The 25,487-nt window shown below is 36.5% G+C and overlaps 1 protein-coding gene across 7 annotated transcripts in view; it reads right to left on the bottom strand.

The window, feature by feature from the left end:
- The window catches only part of LOC150101815 (phosphatidate cytidylyltransferase, mitochondrial), a 195,858-nt gene that overhangs the window by 69,721 nt on the left and 100,650 nt on the right, over nt 1-25,487 (bottom strand). For all 7 annotated transcript variants that reach the window (XM_090400300.1, XM_090400305.1, XM_090400304.1 and 4 more), the window contains one exon: nt 10,108-10,258. In XM_090400300.1, the coding sequence (XP_090256426.1) occupies nt 10,108-10,258 (151 nt within the window). The remainder of the gene's footprint in view (nt 1-10,107; nt 10,259-25,487) is intronic.

Below are 25,487 nucleotides of genomic sequence, written 5' to 3'. Positions count from 1 at the left end.
AATTATTGTACTCATTCTCCCACCTGGATAGCAGACTTTATGGACTCTATCAGTAACTAGCCCCCCTAATTATGGAGTCTCCATATACTGCTATCCTGGAATCACCCGTCACTTCTTTTACTCTTTGTTCTTTCATTCTGTTTTCTTGCACACTTTCATTAATTTCCACTAGACGCCTAACATCACTCAACATATTCTTCATTTCATTTTTCATTTCCAATATCTGTTTCATTAAATCTTGCATTCCGACAATTTCACTCTCAATCAAGCTATCTCTCGTTCGGCCACACGTTACTTCCTTTTCCTCATTCATACTTTCCTTCACCCCCTTATCACTAATTTTTGCTTGTACATCTTTGTATTCTTTCACTCCTTCAATTTCTCCAACTTTCGTTTCACTTCCATTTTTCGCAACTTCTTCCATAACTTTCGCTTCTATATCTTTGCATTCTTTAACTCCTCTCAGTTTCTCTTGCTTTCGTTTCATTTCCGTTTTTCGCAACTTTTTCCGTAACTTTCGCTTCTACAACCTTGCATTCCTTCACTCCGTCAGCCTCTATATTTCATTTCATTTCCATTTCTTTCATGCACACTATCGGTCTTTTCAGTCAGTTTCGCATTCTGTGTATCGTAATTCAACAATATATTGCACTTACGACAAATCCATACTTTTTCTCGTCTTTCGTTCATTCTCTCCCTCTCCACAAAGACATCTCTTACATTCCGCCATGCATACATATCACACTCAGGACGTCGAATCAGTTTTGAAAAGTCTATGTCACCAATGCTACTTGACTTTCACAGCATTTGCCTAGTAGCACCAGTCGACGGCGTGTGGTGGACTTCCTGACCGGCATTGTGTGATATTTGAAAGGGCAATTTAGACTAATAATTCTAATAGAATTCACACCAAAAATCACTCAGACACACTTCGTTCTCAAAAACAAATAATGAAAAACCCTAAAATTTATGAAACACTGCCAATTATTATTCTAAATAGAACTTATTTTTCTGGAGCGCTTTCTGACACTACACAACGTACCACCCTCTAGCGAAGTCATATCTTCATATTTTAGCATTTTTGGCCGAATACAACTACTCCAGCTGCCATTCTGCATTTCAAGTTTTTGATGGCTTTTGCTTCCTCAAGTATTGATATGTACTCCTGTTTGCATTCTTCTTCAAGATGTTCTAGTGTGGTTCTGTCACTGCTTGTTTCGTTTATCAGTCATTCAAAGCAATTACTCCAGACATCTAAGATATCCTTATCTTCAGTTTTCATGTCACCTTTATCATCTTTGATTCCTTTTACTCTTTCCTTCATTACTAAACTTTTTCAATAGCCTCCAGAATATTTTACCACCCCCTGATATTTACCATCTGTATTCATACCAAAGTCTTCCCATGACTTTTGTTCGGCTACTTTCACGCATAGCTTAGCTCTCTTATATACTTCACTGTATTCCTTTAGTGCATCTGCCTGCTCATTTGCTAGGAACTTTTTGGTATGCTTTCTTCTTTTCCAGAACTGCTTCTTTAATTTCTTGTGTCCATCATGATGATTTTTATTTTTCAATCACTTACAGACAACTTCAACACATAACTCCCTAGCTGAATCAATCAGTGTCTTCTTCAGAGTTTGCCAATTAGACTCCAATGTTTGGTTCTTGTTTTCAAACTGCATAGAATTTTCTTTAATAATGTCTGTACAGTTGAGTCTACAGTTTACCTGTAAAAGTTGTTTAACTTTAATTCTTTTTAATTTCTTATATACTGTTCTTTTCAATGTAATATCTTTTAATTCTGCTCAGCACTAACTATGGTCACTTCCAATTTTAAATCCTCTGTACACTTTTGTATCTTGAACCAGCATGAGGATATCACTATCAACAATAATGTGGTCAATAACGCGTTTCTTATTTCTTGTGTCTTCTCACATGAACTTATGTATATTCTTTATGTTGGAACATGGTGTGTGTTAGTAAAGACTAGTCCATGTCCTGAGTAGAAATCCAGCAAATACTTACCATTATTATTAGCTTTGCTCTTTTCTTCAAATTTTTCCAAAATGTTCCTCTATACCTGTAGGATTAATTTCCTACTTTTCTGTTTAGATCTCCAACAGGTATCACTTTTTCCATTTTATACATATATTTTTTTTTTCTGTTTGTCAGCTGCCTAATGATTTGAAACATTCTTCCACTTTTTCCTTAGAAGAACCTTCTGTGGGACCAGAGACACAAATAAGTTGCATTGTCCATTTCCCCATTGTGAAGTGTGCCCACATCACTGCACTTGAAACTGCCTTCCAATCAAGAAGTTCATGTTTGGTGTTGAAAGCTATCACTACTCTTTCTTTTCTTTTCCTTGATCATTATTGCCTGAATATAACATCCTATACTTGTTATTTAGTAATATCTCACTTGTTGTTGTTTTCTTTACTTCGGTAATGGCAGTTATGTTCATGTGGTATTTTTCCAATTCTTTATTACATGACATGACACCTCCAGGGAGTCCAAAGACTCATCGAGGGAAGGCATCTACTCCAACTCTCTGTCTCCACCACTCAATCCAACTATAACGAACTGCTCTACTTTCATCATCTACACCAATGCCATCTACTGCTGACCACCACCACCACTAATATTTTCACAGACAATCACAAACATCCATGCCCATGGCGGGCTTTGAACCCGCAGCCTTTTGGTTGGAGATCAGATACGCTAACCACTAGGCCAACCAGGCCTACAAAAGAAAAAGAGCCTCTCTGCAAGTTCGATTTCCTTTCCATTAATACTCTTATATTGATTGTTGCTAACTAGTTCTTCTGATGGGTTTATTCTTCTTCTTCTAGATGTTGAGTTGGAGCTTGTTCCAGTAACTGACTTTTTCACTGTTTGAACTGGTTCCCCTGACTACAACAATGGGGGGGGGGGGCTTGTTTAACTGGGCAATGGACAGCCAGCATGAAATCTCATCATGTTATACTACCATATGCATTTGTGGTTTATGCCAATAGAGTATAATTTGCTGTCTAAGTCCATTGTTGGCCCATCCTCGCTCATTCAGTATCCAGGAGATACCTATTAATAAGATGCATCATGTGAGGGTGAGGATTGGACATTAGGTTAGAAACCCTAGGCAGCTGTCTGTATTCATGAAAGGCAATGTGGAGGTCTCCTCCCAGCTACCTGGCTTTGACACTTAAGCGACCCCTTGCGCCTTAAGTGGCATACTGATACTTAAAGTAGAACAGGCCATTAGAAACCTGGAATGTGGATATGAGTAGATGATATTCAACTAAAAATGCTCAAATATGAAAAGTTTTACAGTGGTTATAATGCACAGTTCAGAAGGCCAATTTACAATGTATGGAGTACAGCTCTCTTAGTTCCCATCTTTAAGAAGTCAAAACTGAATTACGGAGAATTTCCCTACTGAGTGTTAAAGGTAAAATTTATACAAACATTTTTTTTTTTTTCATGTGGTTCCCACCCATGAAAGGTTATTAGTAAACCTATAGTACAATTATACCATTGGTGGGCTAAGGATTTTCTTTTCTTTTTTTTTTTCTTTTTATCAATTTTATATATTTTGTTGAAAGTTTATTTTTCACTTGGTTAGAGTATAATAAAATTAGTTTAATCCTTTATCCAAGTGTGAGCAAACAAAGTTTGCGCCTGAAGTATCTTCAGGACTAGGGTAAGGTGATACCACACCAGGGCAACTCGTTGCAAAGGTGGAGAAAGCTACCAACACTTCTATCTCAGTATCTCCTATAATGCAAAACACATCTCCTTGCGGATATGTCTAATGTTATGCATTAAGGGAAGGGCCACTACCCAGACTAGTTTCGACCTTTATTGAGGTCTCTTCAGTGGGAGCCAGGCCCTAGTGGAAATACCAGGCAGAAGCATTCGCAGGTCATCTCTAGCTATAGGAGTTGCCAAATGGTGTGCCACCCTTTTTTAATAAATTACTCTGGATTTAGAGAAGGTTGTTGAAAGTTTATTTTTCACTTGGTTAGAGTATAATAAAATTAGTTTAATCCTTTATCCAAGTGTGAGCAAACAAAGTTTGCGCCTGAAGTATCTTCAGGACTAGGGTAAGGTGATGCATAACATTAGACATATCCGCAAGGAGATGTGTTTTGCATTATAGGAGATACTGAGATAGAAGTGTTGGTAGCTTTCTCCACCTTTGCAACGAGTTGCCCTGGTGTGGTATCACCTTACCCTAGTCCTGAAGATACTTCAGGCGCAAACTTTGTTTGCTCACACTTGGATAAAGGATTAAACTAATTTTATTATACTCTAACCAAGTGAAAAATAAACTTTCAACAACCTTCTCTAAATCCAGAGTAATTTATTAAAAAAGGGTGGCACACCATTTGGCAACTCCTATAGGTAGAGATGACCTGCGAATGCTTCTGCCTGGTATTTCCACTAGGGCCTGGCTCCCACTGAAGAGACCTCAATAAAGGTCGAAACTAGTCTGGGTAGTGGCCCTTCCCTTAATGCATAACATTAGACATATCCGCAAGGAGATGTGTTTTGCATTATAGGAGATACTGAGATAGAAGTGTTGGTAGCTTTCTCCACCTTTGCAACAAGTTGCCCTGGTGTGGTATCACCTTACCCTAGTCCTGAAGATACTTCAGGCGCAAACTTTGTTTGCTCACACTTGGATAAAGGATTAAACTAATTTTATTATACTCTAACCAAGTGAAAAATAAACTTTCAACAACCTTCTCTAAATCCAGAGTAATTTATTAAAAAAGGGTGGCACACCATTTGGCAACTCCTATAGGTAGAGATGACCTGCGAATGCTTCTGCCTGGTATTTCCACTAGGGCCTGGCTCCCACTGAAGAGACCTCAATAAAGGTCGAAACTAGTCTGGGTAGTGGCCCTTCCCTTAATGCATAACATTAGACATATCCGCAAGGAGATGTGTTTTGCATTATAGGAGATACTGAGATAGAAGTGTTGGTAGCTTTCTCCACCTTTGCAACGAGTTGCCCTGGTGTGGTATCACCTTACCCTAGTCCTGAAGATACTTCAGGCGCAAACTTTGTTTGCTCACACTTGGATAAAGGATTAAACTAATTTTATTATTTATATATTTTGTGTAACTTTTTATTTATTTTTACATAGTCTGGAAACTCTGCACTAAGACTAAACATGGAACTTTTTAGAAGCCACTTCGAGTCTCCAATAAGCAGGGCGGTGACCTCACACCGGACAATGAAATCCATGTGCCACCTAAAGACAATTACAAATATCCATGCCGATGGTAGGATTCAAACCCATGGTTAGTTGGAGAGCGGGTACACTAACTACTCGCCCAACCAGGCTGGCAAAGGAAGCTAAGAAAAATCCTAGAACTAGGAGAACAACAAGCTGGATTCAGGTCAAACATTAGTTGTCAGGATCAGTTTTGCATGGCACAACAAATCACTGAGAAATCATGGAAATATAACAAGGATCTGTACTTAATTTTCTTAGATCTGGATAAAGCATATGACAAGGATAAGTGCCAAGAGAAAAGCTTTTCAAAATGCTACAATTATATGGTGTAAATAGTTCACCATATTGAATAATACATAGTCAGTATTTGAGCTGTAAGTCAGCAGTTAAAATTGAAGGGAGATACAAGAAGATGGTTCAAAATTAACTCAGGTGTGAGACAAGAGTGCAGATTATCTCCACTGTTATTGATCACCTATATGGATAACATTATGAAGGGAAGTTGCATTAAACCTAAAAACCAAACTGCAGATATTGAACGCAGCTTTTTAATTTTATGCACATGATTTATAATGTTAAATAAATCTAGTGCGTCTCCAGGATTCTTTATCTGGATAAAGAATCCTGGAGATGTAAAAAATATGGTATGAAAATCAGCAATAAAAAGACCAAAACTATGAAAATTGACAGGTAACAGAATACTTCAACTACATTCTCAATGGAGAACCTATAGAAGTAAAATCTTGCAGCTATTTAAGTACAATATTTAGTTAAGATGGCAAACTAAATATGGAAATAAACAATAGAATTTATATGAAATAAGAGAGAAATTAGTCAAAACACTAAACTAGCTGTATACAAGTCAGTGTTCAAACCAATTTTAACATAGGGATCTGAGTGCTGAGTTAGAAATGAAACAGCTGATCAAAGACTGGACACCACAGGATATCAGTTCTGAGAAAGATTAGAGAGTGAACAGATTGAATCAGTGGCAGAATCATATTTAAAATAAAGATATTATGAATATCTTCATTTTTAATATGATGGGATTCTTTAACTAAATCCACCTTAGATTAGCTAGAAATAGACTTACACATTCAAGAATATGCAAGTCTATTTCCAGCTAATCTAAGGTGGTGTGATCACTTAAACAGAATGGAAGAGGAAAGTTAGCAAAACAGATATTACATGCCATGATGGCAGAGAAAAGATTCAGAGGAAGATCGAGATCTAAGTGGATGAATATCGTCAGAAGCACCCTGGAAGCACTTGTCATATATGACAATGTTGGGGGGGGGGAATTGTTGATAGATTAGTAATAAAATAAACTTAATCATGTGGTACTATCATAGTATCCTGTATGCTCCTTGAGGTGCATAGGAAAAGGATAATGAATCTAAGTTGGAAAAAGATAATGAATATAAGTGCTGATAAATACATTTCAGCTAAATGGCTATAACAAAAATAATATCCAGGAATCTTCTTAAGATGAAGCCAACATAATCTACTTTCCTTTCCCAGAAAATCAAAAGGGGGACTTACTAGCATTATCTTCTTAACCCTCCATAAAAGGTCCAATTAACAACATGGCGCAGTGCAGGAGCCAAAACTTTACAATAACAAAACTATATTCAACTATTAAATAAAATTGCAGTCCACCTAAGACCCACAGAATCGCTTATGGCATTCTCAGTTTATATCGAAATACTTCATCATCATCTATTTCCTGATATATGTCTGCAACGGGTGTTCAGGTTACTATGACAGCACTACATGATCATTAATCAATATCCACAATTTTCCTCCAAATTAGTCTATTACTTGTAAGCACTCCAATATTGTCATATATAGCATTTCGCTCTTCTAAGGCAGTTCTGACTGAATCAATCCGCCCAGACCTTGGTCTTCCTCTGGTTCTTTCCTCCCATCTTGGCATCAAACACCTCTTTTGCTAACCTTTCCCCGCCCATTCTATTTAAGTGGCCACACTACCTTAAATTAGCTCTGCTGATGCATTCTTGAATGCTAATAATGTCAAGTTCCTTTCTAATATATTCATTTTTAATATGATTCTGCCATTGATGCCATCAGTATTTTTCTCAGAACCCACATATCTGGGATCTCTAGTCTTTGATCAAGTGTTTTATTTCCAGTTCAATTCTCAGATCCATAACTTAAAACTAGTTAGAACACAGTCTGGTATACTACTATAATAGTGTTTTGGCTAATTTCTCTCTTATTCCATACCAGCATTGTTTATTCTGTTGTCTATTTCCAGATTTAACCTGTCATCTTCACTAAAAAGTGTGCCTGAATAGTTGAAATATTTTATGTTTTCTATAGGTTCTCCATTCAGAAAGCAGCAAATTTTCTTTTTTTCTGTCTATTTTCATGCCGAATTTGTTACAGCTATTATTCAGTTTATTTAGCGAATCCTGGACACTTGCACTAGCTGTGTTTAGAAGTACAACATCATTTGCATAAAGCAAAGAGTTAAGTTTGACATCTCCTATTCTAATATCAGACCTAATGCCACTTTCTTTCATAACGTTATCCATATAGATGATGAATAAGAGTGGAGATAATGTGCATCCTTGTCTTATCCCTGATTTTACATCAAACCATCTTCCTGTATTTCCTTCAATTCTAACTGCTGACTTATAATGTTCCATTCACCCCCATATAATTGTACTGTTTTGAAAGACTTTTCTCTGGGCACCCTGTCGTATGCATTTTCCAGGTCTACAAAACTTAAGTACAGATCCTTCATATTCCCACGACTTCTCAACTACTTGTCTTACAGTGAAAATCTGATCATGCTCTATTTGGCCTGAACTCTGCTTGTTCTTCTCCAAGTTTCTCTTCCACAATCTTTCTCAACCTCTTTTCAACTATGTTTGCATAAATCTTCTCTGCAACACTCAGTAGAGAAATTCCTCTCTAATTCTCACATTCAGCTTTATTTCCTTTTTTTATGGATGAAAGCTCTACTTAAATCATCTGGGAATCAACCTTCTGACCGGATGCTCTAAATTATGCAGTGTAGCCGCTACAAAACTTTTATATCTCCATACTAAAGCATTTCCACTGAATAACATCTAGCCCAGCTGCTTTTCTGCATTTCAAGTTTTTGGGGACTTTTTCTACCTGAAATATTGATACATATATATACTCCTCTTTGTACTCCTCTTGAAAATGTTTTAGCATGGTTCTGTTACTGCTTGGTTCATTTAAGTCTTTCAAAGTAATTACCCCAGTCATCTAGAATAACCTTATCTTCAGTTTTCACTTCACCTTTATCATCTTTGATTCCTTTTACAGTACTCTTTCCTATATTTCTAAGCATCTTCAGTAGCTTTCAGAACATTTTGCCATCTTCCTAATTTTTATTTTCCATATGTTTTCGAAAGTCTTCCCGTGACTTTTGTTTAGCTACTTTTACACATAACTTAGCTTGCTTACATTTTTCTCTGTATTCTTTTAAGGTATCTGCTGACTAATTTGCTAGAAACTTTTGATATGCTTTCTTCTTTTTGCAGATTGCTTCTTTAACTTCTTGTCAATCAATGTCTTCTTTAGAGTTTGCCACTGAGACTCCAAGATTTGGTTCTTGTTTTCAAACTGTTGCACATTTTCTTCAATAATGTTTGCATAGTTGAGTCTACAATTTACCTGTGAAAGCTGCTGAACTTTAATTCTTTTTAAAACTTTCTTACATACTGTTCTTTTCAATGTGATATCCATTTTTATCCTGCTTAGTACTAAGTAACAGTCACCTCCAATTTTGAATCCTCTGTACACTCTTGTATTCTGAACTACCTTTATGATATCCCTATCAACGATGACGTAGTCAATGGGGCTTTTCTTATTTCTTCTATCTTTTCTTATTTCTTGTATCTTCTCTCCATGAGAACTTGTGCACAACTTTATGTTGAAACTATAATAACATGATGTTAGCAATGACTAGTCTGTGTCCTGAGCAGATATCCAGCAAATACCTTCCATTATTATTAGCTTTGTCCTTTTCTTCAAATTTTTGCAAAAATGTTCCTATATGCTTGATACGATTCATTTCCTACTCTGCTGTTGAGGTCTCCAACAAGGACCACTTTTTCCATTTTCTTTATGTCAGTTACCTGTTCTAATGATTCAAAATGTTCCTCCACTTCTTCCTTAGAAGAATCTTCTGTGGGACAATAGGCACAAATAATTTTCATTGTCCATTTCCCCATTTTGAAGTTTGACCACATAACTATGTGAAACTGCTTTCTTGACAAAAAAAAATATCCTTATAAAAAAGTGCATTAAAATACATCAGAAATAGAACAAGGAGATACATCTCAATAACCTGATTTTGACAATTCATCACACAGAAGAAATTCATGCAGCTGCTCTGATTCCAATTTAAGTTCCAGACTTTTTTATAAACACAGCACAAATAACTACAGAAAAGTATATGGTCTCATCCTGAGTAAGATTTAGCATACAGACTGAATAAAAGTTTCAGACCAAATATACACAAGACCACCCTCATGTGAAAATAACTGCAGAAAAAATAAGCACAGATTCCTTTCATCTAAGCTGAATGTGTATTGTATATTTTCAGAACTGGATAATGTCAGCTTAAACTTAACCTCTGGTAAAATATCAAATGATACTTAATAAAATTAATTTGGTATATTCTATCTACTGTATACATAATTTATTCTAGAAATTATAAAATTAACATCTTTATACGGTGATGAAAATTTGACAGAACACTGACCAGTTAGCATATCGTTTAAAAAATATTATATAATAAAATAACACACACACACACACACACACACATGTATATATATAGAAACATGATGTATTACCACCATACGAGAGACCAGCAATCTTTAAGAATACAGATTCTTCTGAAAATGATTCTGGCAACGACAACAAGGCTGTGTGTAGTGCACTTTGTAAATTTATTGTTAAGGCTTCTGACACGTCATGATTACCTGAATCCTTTATAATGTTAACCTATATAATAAATTATAACATACTGTTAAAGACAAAAATTTAATTCATCTGTATTAGTGGTAAGCAACTTTTTTTTTAAACTCTGATGAACTGAATATCAAGTCTCTGTGAAGTTCTAGTGAAGTTCTATTTGTGTGTGCAGGCAACACATAATTTTAATTATACATGACAAGGTTTTCCATGTTATCCTTCCAGATGATGAACACGTCATCGACATAACTCCACCAAATCGAAAGTTGAGGTAAAATGGTGGAAAAAATATCCTTTTCAAGTTTTTCCATAAATAGGTCTGCGCATGGTGGTGACAGGGGGGGGGGGGGGCTACCCATGGCAAGACCTTCCGATTATTTGTATACCATGTTATTTACTTTGAAGAAATTAGATTTCAGGCAATGATGAAACAAATGGGGGTGATGTCCTGAGGGAAGAGATCTTTTACAATGTTGACCACCTCTACGACTGGTACATTAGTGAATAAGGACACTATATCTAGACTAGCCATAATGTCCGTTTGTGATATTTTGATACTCTTGATTTTTTTCCACAAATTGTTGAGAGTTTTTAATGTAGGTCTTTGTTTTTTTCCTTTCATTAAATTTGCCAAATGCTTTGCTATTAGGTAATAGGTGAGGATCTTCCATCAATTATTGGACGAAGTGGTACGTTTTCTTTGTCAATCTTCAGTGCCCCATAAAGGCATGGAGTAATAGGGTGTAAGGATTTAAGTTGTTTAGTGCATCCGACCAACTAGTCATATTGCGGATAAGAGCATTAGTCTCCAGATGATTACTCGTGATAGGATTTTTATCTAAGACTTGGTAAGTGGAACTGTCTGCTAGTAACAAGTTAATCTTATTAAAGTAATCTTTCGAGTTAAGAATGACTGTTGAATTTCCTTTGTCCGCTTTGGTTATTATAATGTCTTTGTTGTTATGTAAATTGCGGATTGCTTTCTTATCATATGGAGTAGTATTAGGTATTGGTGGTTTTGCTGAGGCAAGAATAATCGTACTATTGAATCTGATAGTATTTGCTGTAGCCTCTGGAAGATGATAAAGACTTTTTTTCTATCCCACATATGAAATCCATTTTAGGAATAAAATTCAGGGTGATAGCAAAGTTGAAACCATTTTTAAGGATTTCTGATTCATGATTAGAAAGCCTGTAATCTGATAAGTTGAAAATCACTCTATTGTTAAGGAGACTGTGGTGCAACTGGAATTTCTTCTTATACAGTACCTCAAATTTTTTAATTTGTGTGATTTTACTCGCTCTGAAAGTTTTTTCGTAGCTACGATGTAATAAGTGGTCTATGTTATTCCAAGTCGTGTAGTCTAAACTGTTAGATATTTCATCAAACTGTTCTCTGCACTTCACGTCAATAATATTAAGCTCATACCTGGTATGTTGTATCCTTTCTCTGATTAACGCTAATGAAGTCTTGTAGTATATTCTTTTGGCTGTTGCAGATTGAATATGTCCTTTTACTACTAAGAACTTCAGGATGACAGCAAAAATCTCTACATCTCTTCAGAAATGTAAGGTGATTTAGTAATTTAGCTTTTTTGCATTTGTCCTTTTCAAAGCACCAAACTTTATGTTTCATCTGTGAAGTTAAATTGTTCATATTTGGTCTAATGTATTAAAACTAAGAACTTTTATTGTTAAAAGACCATAAGATTTATTGATTAAAAATATAAAGAGCCAACAAGTTTCATTAGCCACTGTCTAGCATTTTCAAGGCTGTTCTGGTGTGAAAACAAATCATCAAGTTACATAAAAACATACGCTTTAGTAAATGCTAGGCCGTTACATTTGATAATTTGTGTTTGATGGCGTGCATGCGTTTGAATGCTTCAGTCAGAATCCGGTACATGCCACATGTTGTGTACTTTTTTGCATATTGTAGTTCTGTTAAGCTGAGAGAATTGATGAGATATTTCCATATGTCTTTAAGAATAGCACCTTGATTTCTCTTTAAATTATTGCCTATGCATTGCATCACTGCTGCTTCTTTGAAAGTTCTGTGTCTGTAGTCATTCTCAATGTAAGGCATAGAACTGTTTTTCCAATCTATAACGTGATTTGATGTTGAGAAATGATGAGCTAAACCAGATATGATGATTCTATTGTGATTACCAGTTATCTATTGTGATTGACATCCCCCACATGTTCCTTCTGCCTTATTTCAAAACTTCTAGAGGTCTGTCCAATGTATGAAAAGCCACACGTGCATGGAATTTCATATACTCCAGGAAATTTGAAGAAAGGCACCTCATCTTTGGGTGATCTTAAGACTTGTCTGATCGTGGTAGTTGGTTTAGAAACTACTCTGATGTTATCAGCTTTTAACATTCTCGCCAATTTTGTGGAGTGGATACTGAATTAATATATGGAATGACAGCTGTGGACACATATTGGGACTCTGTTCCACATTGTTGGAGGTTGTCTTTAAAAAGCAATTTGTTTCAAATGTTAGAAGGTTATCCATTCAGAGATAGAGTGTTAGCTATTTGTGACAGTTCTCTCTGTACATCTACTTCTTTCAAAATAGACCTTAAGGCTCTATTATGGAGCATATGAATGATGCTGTGTTTTTGTGATCTATGATGGTCAGACAAATAATGTAGATATCTACCTGTATCTGTGAGTTTCTTGTAAATGGACAGTTGGACATTGTTATCTTCTCTCCTCCCCAGTATGTCAAGAAAGGGTAGTTCTTTGTTCTTCTCCAGTTCTATAGTGAATTTGATCTTATTATGTAGTGAATTGATTTTATTAAAAAACACAAGAAGGTTTTCCATGGTATCCTTCCAGATGATGAACATGTCATCGACATATCTCCACCAAATCGAAGGTTTAGGTGAAATGGTGGAAAAAATATCCTTTTCAAGTTTTTCCATAAATAGGTCTGCGCATGGTGGTGACAGGGGGCTACCCATGACTAGACCTTCCGATTGTTTGTATCCTATGTTATTTACTTTGAAAAAATTTGATTTCAGACAATGATGAAACAAATGGGTGATGTCCTGAGGGAAGAGATCTTTTAGAATGTTGACCAGCTCTACGACCGGTACATTACGGAATAAGGACACTACATCTAGACTAGCCATTTCTATTTATGGAAAACTTGAAAAGGATATTTTTTCCACCATTTCACCTAAACCGTCGATTTGGTGGAGATCTGTCGATGACATGTTCATCATCTGGAAGGATACCATGGAAAACCTTCTTGTGTTTCTTAATAAAATCAACTCACTACATAATAAGATCAAATTCACTATAGAACTGGAGAAGAACAAAGAACTACCCTTTCTTGACATACTGGTGAGGAGAGAAGATAACAATGTCCAACTGTCCATTTACAAGAAACCCACAGATACAGGTAGATATCTACATTATTTGTCTGACCATCATAGATCACAAAAATACAGCATCATTCATATGCTCCGTAATAGGGCCTTAAGGTCTATTTCGAAAGAAGTAGATGTACAGAGAGAACTGTCACAAATAACTAACACTCTATCTCTGAATAAATAACCTTCTAACATTTGAAACAAATTGCTTTTTAAAGACAACCTCCAACATCGTGGAACGGAGTCCCAATATGTAACCACAGCTGTCATTCCATATATTAATTCAGTATCCACAAAATTGGCAAGAATGTTAAAAGCTGATAACATTAGAGTAGTTTTTAAACCAACTACCATGATCAGGCAAGTCTTAAGATCACCCAAAGATGAGGTACCTTTCTTCAAATTTCCTGGAGTATATGAAATTCCATGCATGTGTGGCCTTTCTTACATTGAACAGACCTCTAGAAGTTTTGAAATAAGACAGAAGGAATATGTGGGGGGTGTCAATCACAATAGAATCATCACACATCTGGTTTAGCTCATCATCTATCAACATCAAATCACGTTATAGATTGGAAAAACAGTTCTATGCCTTACATCGAGCCAAAAGAATATACTACAAGACTTCATTAGCGTTAATCAGAGAAAGGATACAACATACCAGGTATGAGCTTAACATTATTGACGCGAAGTGCAGAGAACAGTTTGATGAAATATCTAACAGTTTAGACTACATGACTTGGAATAACATAGACCACTTATTAAATCGTAGTTACAAAAAAACTTTCAGAGCGAGTAAAATCACACAAATTAAAAAATTTGAGGTACTGTATAAGAAGAAATTCCAGTTGCACCACAGTCTCCCTAACAACAGAGTGATTTTCAACCACTTATCAGATTACAGGCTTTCTAATCATGAATCAGAAATACTTAAAAATGGTTTCAACTTTGCTATCACCCCGAATTTTATTCCTAAAATGGATTTCATATGTGGAATAGAAAAAAGTCTTTATCATCTTCCAGAGGCTACAGCAAATACTATCAGATTCAATAGTATGATTATTCTCGCCTCAGAAAACCACCACTACCTAATACTACTCCATATGATAAGAAAGCAATCTGCAATTTACGTAACAACAAAGACATTATAATAACCAAAGCGGACAAAGAAAATTCAACAGTCATTCTTAACTCGAAAGATTACTTTAATAAGATTAACTTGTTACTAGCAGACAGTTCCACTTATCAAGTCTTAGATAAAAATCCCATCATGAGTAATCATCTGGAGACTAACACTCTTATTCGCAATATGACCGGTTGGTAGGATGAACTAAAAAAACAACTTAAATCCTTACACCCTATTACTCCACGCCTTTATGGGGCACCGAAGATTGACAAAGAAAACGAACCACTTCGTACAATAGTTGATGGAAGATCCTCACCTATGTACTTACTAGCAAAACATCTGGCAAATTTAATAAAAGAAAAAAAACAGAGATCTACATTAAAAACTCTCAACAATTTGTGAAAAAAATCAAGAGTATCAAAATATCACAAACGGACATTATGGCTAGTCTAGATGTAGTGTCCTTATTCACTAATGTACCGGTCGTAGAGGTGGTCAACATTGTAAAAGATCTCTTCCCTCAGGACATCACACATTTGTTTCATCATTGCTTGAAATCAAATTTCTTCAAAGTAAATAGCATAATATACAAACAATTGGAATGTCTAGCCATGGGTAGCCCCCTGTCACCACAGGGAAAAACTTGAAAAGGATATTTTTTCCACCATTTCACCTAAACCGTCGATTTGGTGGAGATATGTCGATGACGTGTTCATCATCTGGAAGGATACCATGGAAAACCTTCTCATGTTTCTTAATAAAATCAACTCACTACATAATAAGATTTAATTATACATCTTAATATAATTAGTAAAATATCTCAGCATAAAAAAATGCTACTGCTTGAAATCATCAATAAGTTTGTAATGGAGTATTACTTACAAAATGTGTAAATATATTAATATTTTTGGTTTTTCATTCTTAAATCAGTCTCTAGGCCATGTTGAGCAGTATGGAGAACTGTAAGTAGTCAGAGTTGCCCAACACTGATCTATGCTGAACTCAGTTTTAATCAGCTATACATAAAATTACAAGTATTTCTTCTAAAAACTATTTTAGAAGACATACAGTGGATTATCACTGAGTGTCTCAAGCGAAGCTTCTCAAAACTTCACCTCTTTCAATAGATACAATTTTCTGCAGATATGATAAAGTCTGATCACAGAAAATATAACAGTTTCATAAATGGATATTAAAAATGAACATGTTTAAAAAACATATCTTTTTATAACTATTATTTTATAAAGTATGCATAATGTGTTTTTCATGTATTTATATATATATATCATGTTTACAAAATTGTTAAACTTGGAGGGAATATAGTAACCGGTGAAGGAAAGATGTTGGCGGCTTGTCTTTATAAGAGTTAAATTTTGATTTTAGTCCTTTCATGAAATGTGAGGTATGTTATATGTATTTGTTAGATTATGTCGATAAATTATGGATAGTTAAGGTGGATGGAATGAGGTGAATATGAAGTGCAATCTGAATGCAGACCTGATGGGTGGTAACATATTGGTAACTGAAGGTGATAGTAGCAAGAATGCCGTGAGAAGGATGAATGCTCATCTGATAGCAAAAAGAGACACTGGAAAAAAAGAGCAACGACAAATGACTTGACTGGGAACAAGGAAAACGTAAGATTGGATCACGAGATTGTTGAGAAGTATAAAAAGTAATAAAAAAGTTTGGAAAAAGTGACAAGTGATCTGCTGAACAAAACAATCAATGGCAGTAAGAATGACGAAAGCAATGCGAATGTAAAGAAATTGAAAAACAGAGTGCAGTTAACAATAAGGTGGCAAGTAGCATTGATGACAAACAAGTGTGTGAGAGTAGCAATAAAATAGAGAGTAAATGATAACAAAAAAATGACACAAGATTTGAAAGCTGTGTTGGTGAAAATGAAGCAAGAGATGAGACAGATGTGGAGTGAAATGAAGAGAATCATAGATATGTATGGAAGAGTGAAGAAGATGAAAACGAATAATGTCAGTATGAAAGAGATAACAAAAGACCTGCAAGTGGTGATGTATGGGAGATTCGATTATTAGAGGTGTAGTAAATTAGAAGATGCACAAGGTTTGTTTTCCAGGAGATAAAATGAACAGAGTGATTGAGGTGCTGGATATAGGGAGTAAGCGAGCAAAACAGTTGGAAGTGGTAATAGGGACAAATGACTTGACTTAGAACAAGGAAAATGTAAGATTGGATCAGGAGGTTGTTGAAAAAAGTATAAAAGATAATAGTGTGATAGGAAAGGTAGTCAGTATGTTTCCTGAGAGCAAGGACTGTGAATGGTATTGAACTATACAGTATAAGAATGATGGACATTCGAATGGTTTTGGTGTGAGTCATCTGGAGTGACTGCAGCTGGATGGAAGAGCAATGAGTACAGAGAACGAATCTGAGCAAGTAAGCGATATGAAAGAACAAGAGAGAGTATGGAAGGAGAAACTGAAGTGGTGCTTATGAATGAAGTGTAGAGAATGAGAGAATAAGTGTGCAAGACAAACAAGGAAACGGAGTGACTCAGAGTAGACAGTAGAATGCAGTGTGAGAAAGGCTGATGCTCAAACAGGATGTGAATGTGTGTGAATAAGAAGGGAATGTGGCCTGGAGGTGAGAAAAACAGTTGGCTTTCAAGAAGGTTCTTCTTCAAAGTATGGAGGGAAGAAATGGCTCAAGGAAGGTTTGGAGATGTGACATTTAATAAGTGGTATCAAAGAAACTTGTTATAGATACAGGAATGAGCTGTTATGGTTGCATATGAATGCCAGAAGTATCAGAAACAAGGGAAGTGGTTGCATTAATTGAGTTTGTTCACCCAAAAATGTTGGAATAAGTAAGACATAGTTGGATGATGATGACAGGAATAGAGATGGAAGAGTATGATGTATTTCATGAAGATTGAGAGGGTAAAAAGGGAGGATTTCTGTCATCAATAGATGGCAGAAGGTAGATATGCAAGAGGGAAATACAGGGAGATATGCAAAGAGATAGTAATCAGAAAAAATATTTTTATAACAAATTTGAAAATTTAACATTAATGAAACTCAAACAAATCTTTCTCATATTCTATTCAAATTTTAGAAACAACTACAAATTATTTCAATCAATAGAATTAGCATTCAGTTCAACATGTGTAACCTCACTTGGCCATGTAATAACTAGTTTTAACATATCTGTCTTTCAACTAACCAAATTAAACATAAAAAAGATCTCAACACAAACAGAAATATATTACTTGAGCAGTTCAAACACATTTCCAATTTCCTGAGCTTTCATGGCAGATTCCAATCTGAGAAATATTTATCACTTGCCTTTAATTCAGCATACATTCATTGTACACTTCCTTATCTTTGGAAAGTAATTCCAAAAGATTCTCCAACATTCTTTAAACTTAACTCCGTAGAGTAATTATCTTGTCCAGCTCTGCTTTCCTGCATGCCTTTTCTCACCTTCCTGTTTCTGAGCAACAACGTACTTATCTTTCCATCTCTTGCACTTTCCTGTTGCAAATTCTCTTGCAAATTCCTCCTTTTGTTTTACTAACAACAGATCTTATACAAAATTTTCCACAGTCAATTTGCATGTCTGGTCCCAAGATTCGCAGCGTCCACATCACACACAGATATCGTGCATTATTACAATTCTTTCATCACAAGTCAGTTTGAATAATACAGAGTACATAATTAGCACGCTGAATAACTTAACATAACAGAAATGTATTCCTCACAAATAATAATTTCTCACCAAACAAAACTTGTGAAAGTGAGCATATTAAACAAAACATATATGTGAGATTTTACAGGGTGATGGTGGATAAGGATCTAAAATTTAGCAGACACATGACCAAAATTGTGAGGACAACACAACAAATTCTGGAAATGATGCGGAGAACACTTATTTGTAGAAGTTAGGAGATTCTGTTTTCATTGTATAAGACCTTGATTAGACAATATATGGAATACTGTGTACGGATTTGGTCACCTGGTTTTCAAAAGAATGAAAAGATGCTGGAAAGGATCAAGAGGCGATTGACTAAGGCAGTTTCTGATCTCTGGAATATTGAATATGAAGAAAGGTCGAGAAGATGCAATTTACAGTCTACTGGATGGAAGGATGAGGGGTGACAACAGAGAAAGACGTACAAGTTGGTAAGAGATTACTATAGGATTAATGTAGAAGAGGTTTTTTTTATAAAATAGTAGGAGATTTGAGGAGAACAAGAGATCATCCTTGGAAGCTATATAAAGAGGGTGTGAATAATGGAGTTAGAAGAAGGTTTTTTGCATGGAGAATTATCAATGATTGCAATGCATTGCCTGAGAGTGTGGTGTCTACAGAGAATGTGAATGTATTGAAGGCAAAGTATGATGAGCTCTGTGCATATGAGAAAGGGACCTTCTAAATGGGCTTTGACTCCATGGGAGGTTTTAGGATAATAATAATAATAATGTATTTATAAATTTTTATGTGTGTGTGTGCATGTGTATTTATTATTATCATCATCAAATTCCTAACATTTACCCTCAAGGGTAAATAGTATTATTATTATTATTATTATTGTTCTTCCGGGCAACTCCAAGGAGTCGGCAGACTCATCAAGGGAGGCCCTAACATCATGTCAAGAACAACTATTCAACATTCACACAGTATCTATCATGCCTTGCCTTGAACTCATTCACAGTCGTAGACCCACAACAGACTCTGGAAGCTTATTCCACTCATTCACTACTCTCCAAAAACCTAGCTCTGACACCCTTGTCAACCATGCTCTTGCCCAGCTTCCATTCATGGCCCCTAGTCCTCTCACCACCAGTCATATTTTCAAAAATATCTTCTGGATCAATCTTATAGAAACCCTTCAGTAATTTGAATGTCTCAATCATATCACCCCTCCTTTGCCTAACGACCAATTTCTGCAACCTACAAATCTTCAACCTATTCTCATAAGGTTCATTCCACAGACCTGCTAACATCTTGGTCGCTCGTCTCTGGATCCTCTCCACTTCCTCCCCAAATTGAACCATTAATTTATATATAAAGAGATAGTAATCACAAAAAATATTTTTATAACAAATTTGAAAATTTAACATTAATGAAACTCAAACAAATCTTTCTCATATTCTATTCAAATTTTAGAAACAACTACAAATTATTTCAATCAATAGAATTAGCATTCAGTTCAACATGTGTAACCTCACTTGGCCATGTAATAACTAGTTTTAACATATACAACAAGGCTCGATACAGAGGAACAACAACTTGTTTGTCTCTGCATGTTAAAGTATTTTTCAGAAGCCAAGTGATTTGGTGAGCTGTTTTAGTCACTTTTGCAATGTGCCCCCTAAACTTCAATTCCCTATCCACCAACACTCCCAAATCCCTGGCCTCATCAATCTCCTGGAGTACGGTTCCACCAATGCGATATACTGCTGCTATTCTTTTCACCCCAAAGTGCATAACCTTACACTTTGCCACATTAAATTGACATCCATTTTTCCTTGCCCAGTCCTCCAAACTATCCAAATCATCCTGTAAAATTTTGACATCCTGTGCACTCATTGCTCTACCCAACTTTGCATCATCAGCAAACAAGTGAACACTTCCTCTCAAATCCTTTCCTATATCATTGATGAACAAATTGAAAAGCACTGGTCCAAGAACAGAGCCCTGTGGCACTCCAATAGTCACAAGCCGTCTTTTAGACTCCACTCCTGAATAAACCACTCTCTGGTATCTCTCCTTCAACCACCCTCCTATCCATCTCACCAACCCTATATCTATCCCCATCTACTCCAGTTTACTGATTTGGGTTCTATGTGGTATCCTATCAAAAGCCTTGGCAAGGTCCAGTAGTATTACTGTAAACCCACTACCCCTATCCAGTTCAGCCGTCACTGTGTTATAAAACGTGAGCAAGTTACTGAGGCATGATCTACCTTTCACAAAACCATGTTGTCCCCCACACAATATCCCATTTTCATCTATCCAATCCTGTATTCTTTTCTTGACTAATTTCTCTAAGACCTTGACAATGATTCCTGATATGCTAATCGGTCAGTAATTTACACAGCAGTCTTGGAACCACCTTTATGCAGTGGAACTATTTTCCTCTCTTTCCACCCCCTCAGGACTAACCAAGATCCAAGACTCAAATTAAACAAAATGGTCAATGGTACTGACAATTCTTTGGCTGCTTCTCGTACGACACGAGCTGGTATACCATCCAATCCCACGGATGTATTGACATTGAGGTTATGCAATAGACTACTCACCTCCACTTCATTCACCACAATTCCCGTATAATCTACTGATTTATTCATTTCTGCAATGTCACCACCTGGTTGATATATATTTGGAAAGTGCTCACTAAGTAACTCAACTATATCAACTGATTCAGTTACCTCCCTACCACCGGCATTCTTTAAAATCATTCTGCCATGTACATTTTTCCTTTTACTTGCTACATATCTAAAAAACTGTTTAGGATTCTCTTTAGCCTGCATGGCCAATGTTCTTTCGTAATCCTTTTTTGCTTTTCTTACCACACTCGTTACCTTTCTGGCCTGCGCTTTATACCGTTCATGTGCCTGCCGGTCACCTTTCTCCTTAAATTCCCTCGATAGTTGTTTCTTTTTTTGCAGCTCAAGCTTAATGGTGTTATTCATCCATTTAACCCCTAGTTGATTTATTATTCGGACTCTAGGTATAAAGTCAGCCATTGCTTTATGCAAACACTTCTTAACTACCTCCCATGCACTATCAACTTCTAGTCCTTGCAGTTGTACATGCCATGTCACTGAACCAATCAAACTCCTAAGCTTGTCATACTTTCCAGCCTGATAATTCCACATGTACCCTGTCTTAATTGAAAATTCTACACCTTTAGCCACTTCCCAAGTCAAGACTCTATGATCACTCTCACCGATTGGTGGCAATATGGTCATATTTGTTACTGCCAAATCCTCAGATGTAATTACTAGGTCAAGCACTCTCTGACCCCTAGTATTTTCCATTACATGCTGTCACAGATAGTTATCCCTTTATAACCGCATAAAATCCAATTCCTTCCTCCTGTGGAAGGAAGGAATTGGATTTTATGCCTCTCCTCACTCCAATCAATTTGACCATAGTTGAAATCTCCCATAATAATTACCCTCCTTCCACTCATTTCTTCTATTTGCTAGTGCATACTGTCACCACCATCTTTTCCATCACCTGGTCTATAGCAGCACCCAATTGTATATTTAGTTCTGCTAGCCATAATCTCACACCAAATGGCCTCAAATGTGCTCTTTTCTCTATCCTGCAATTCAACTTCTATTCTCCTTGGCTGCAGCTCATCAGCTATCATCAACAATACTCCTCCCCCCATTTTATTCTCCCTGTAATTCCTGAACACACTATACCCATCACATTCAATCCCACTAGCTATATCATCTACAGTCAGCCATGTTTCACTAATACCAATAACCTGTGGTCTGGAAGTGCCAACCAGGGCCAAAAACTCTTCCTTCTTGTTCCTAATACTCCTAGCATTAGTGTACATGCATTTAAGACCCCCATTAGCCCCAACCCTACCTTGATGCCTTATATTAACTATCCCACTCTGATTTGTTGTCCTTATTTGCTTGAGCATATTATATTCATTCTTACATTCAACTGCCTCCCTAAGAACTGTATATCTACCCCCCCACCTTAATAAATCTAGTTTCCCTGAATTTGCACATCCACCACATTCAGCAACACTTTCTCAAGTCTTCTTACACCATAACCATTCAAATGCAAGCCATCCATCTTATATACATCCTTTCGCCCATCGAACTCACTCCTGTAGTACTATCATATTCTATCAAATAGAATATGATAGTACTACATGAAAAATTTACATCATTACTAACTTCTTATCTACAATTTTCCTCCAAATCAATCTATTACCTGTCAAGACTCCAACATTGTCAGATCTTATATTTCTATCTTTTAAGGCACTTTTTACCATATCAATCCACCTATATCTTGGTTTCCCCCTGGGTTGTGATGTGTTTCCTGCCAAAATGGCAGAGAACACTTGTTTTGCTATCTTCCCTCTCCTATTCTGTTTAAGTGACCACACCACCTGAGATTAGCTCTGCTAACACATGCATGGATGCTAACAATGTTTCTTTCCTAATATCTTTAATTTTAATATGATATTGCCATTGATGCCATCTGTTCACATCCCTAATCTTTCTCAGGACTCTCATATCTGCGGTCTCAGTCTTTGGTCAAGTACTTTACTTCTAACCCAGCTCTCAGATTCCATAAGTTAAAACTGGTTTGAACACTGTCTTCTATACAGCTAATTTAGTGTTTTGACTAATTTCTCTCTTATTCCATATAAATTTATTCGGTTAACTTCCAACCATACCAGCCTTGTTGACTCTGTTGTCTATTTCCATATTTAATTTACCATCTTCACTAAAAATCGTGCCTAAGTAGCTGAAATGTTTTACTTGTTCTATAGGGTCTCCATTCACAATGCAGTTGGATTGAAAAGACTAGTTCAAATACCATCTAAGATGTGGAGAACCTTTAAAAGGACTTTTAAGTAAAGGTGAGTTAGTCTCACATGGAGATGATAGAAGTTTTTCTCCTACAAACATGGGATTTTCACCCCACAAAGGGCCTGAGAATACATGCCTTGATTGAAAGGCATAATACAAAGATGACTAATAACCCCTACCAGGGTATTAATTAAGTTTATAAAAAGCCAAGTTACCTGATGTGACAGGCCATTGGGACTAACAGATGAGGTATGCAGTGGTGAACAAACTAACGCAAACATTCACATTTAAAATATAAAAATAAAAAATAAATTTTTTTGGAAGAAAATAAGTAGAAAAATTAAACTCCAACTTTACCTAATAACTTATATGTTCTTCTCTGTACCTAATAACTTCATTAATTCACTTAGGCATGGACTCTACCAATGTAGAACACATTTTTCTTATTTCTGCATCTCGAAACCATGTTTTTATAACTGATTGTATTAAATTATTATACTTTTTTTTTTTTTTTAATGTTAGGCCCATATACAAGAGGTTGGCTGGTCAACCTATAGTACTTTAGTACCATATATGGGTAGTGGGATGGGAAAGGAGGAACTTGTTAACATTCGATTTGAAAGCCAGTATATTGTATTCCTTGGGAAATACCTCAGGGGAAGACTGTTCCACAGCATAGCAGTAGCAGGGATGAAGGAGGAGGAAAAGAAACTTGTTCTGTGGGTTTCAAGGTGTACTGTGAAAGGGATGTTGGGAGGTGGCTGTACGTGTTCCAATGGGTTTAGTACAAAGTGGAGGAATTATTGATTTTGTTTCAGATGAGCATTTTCCATGAAATTATTTGTAGAATATACAAATTGCAGAGACTAAACGTTTATGTGAAAGTGGGGGGGGGGGGGGGGGGAGTCGGTAAGAGGTGGATCATTTATCAGTCTAATTGCTCTCCTCCGTATTGAGTCAAGCATTTTGAGGGAGCTTTTAGGAGCCCTGCTCCAAACGTGAGAACAGTATTCGATAGCTGGACGGATTTGCGATTTGTATAAGGTTAACAGCTGTTTTGAAGTGAAGTAACGTCTTGAGTGAGTGAAAGAGAAAGCCTAGTTTTTTGGAAGCTGAGGAGGCAATGGTTGTGATGTGTTTATGCCAGGAGAGGCCTGATGTCATGGTAATTCCGAGAAGATAAATTTCGTCTTGTCTGGGGATTTGACTGTTATCAAAAATAATACTGGGCAAATGCATTTTTGTGGGAAATAAGACAGAACTGGGTTTTACTAGCGTTGAAGTTGACGAGGTTATCTGAGCCCCATCAGAGGATGTTTTGGAGGTCTGCATTAAGGGAAGTTGTGGTTGATGTTCTGTGGGTTGAAGTGAGTTCTGTAGGGTGAGGTTTATCAAATGAAAGGGGGAAGTGCATGCATTGTGCTGTCATCTGCAAACCTGTGTATTGGGTTGGAGGTTAACTGAAGTGGGTCATTGATGGATAGAAGGAAGAGGGGTTCGGTAAGAGAACTGAACCTTGTGGGACTCCAGCATTAGTTGGATAGTAGGAGGATAGAGAGCCATCCACTATTACACATGGTGTGTGTGTGTCCAGACAGGAAGCTGGCAATCCATCTGCAGAAGTCCTGAGACAGTCCAAATGATGGAAGTTTGCTTAGTAAGCCTTTGAGCCAGACCCGGTCAAAGGCTTTAGAGATATCGAGTGCAACTACTTGGGATTCGCCAAATTTTTCCTTGGTATATGTCCAGAGATGGGTGATATACGAGAGCAGGTTACCTGTTGATCGGCATTGGCAGAATCCATACTGGTGGTTGCTTAATAGCGGGGTACCTTCAAGGTAGATAGTAGTTGAGAATTGACGGTTTTCTCCATCACTTTAGATAGGATTGAGGTGAGTGAGATAGGGCTGTAATTAGATGGCAGTGATTTGTTTCCCTTTTTTTGGAATTGGTTGAATATAGGCCAATTCCCAGGCTTTGGGATATATATACCAGTGGAGTAAGATAGTGTGTACAGACGGCATAGGATAGGAGTCAGTTCTGCTGCACAGACCTTCAGGACAATTGGAAGAATGTCATTAGGGCCAGGGGCTTTTTTTGTGTCTAATTTTGACAACAGGTTTATGATTTCTTTCTGGCAAAAGGATACACGGGGCATTGTATGCTGGGCAGTTGGAATGACGGGGGGGGGGGAG

This window comes from Typopeltis vanoorti, chromosome 11, assembly GCF_054136105.1.
Source record: "Typopeltis vanoorti isolate ZY-2024b chromosome 11, IOZ_Tvanoo_1.0, whole genome shotgun sequence".
In the NCBI taxonomy this organism is placed as follows: Eukaryota; Metazoa; Arthropoda; class Arachnida; order Uropygi; family Thelyphonidae; genus Typopeltis; species Typopeltis vanoorti.
The sequence above is the reverse complement of the archived record's forward strand: the minus strand, read 5'-3'. Positions and strand labels throughout refer to the sequence as shown.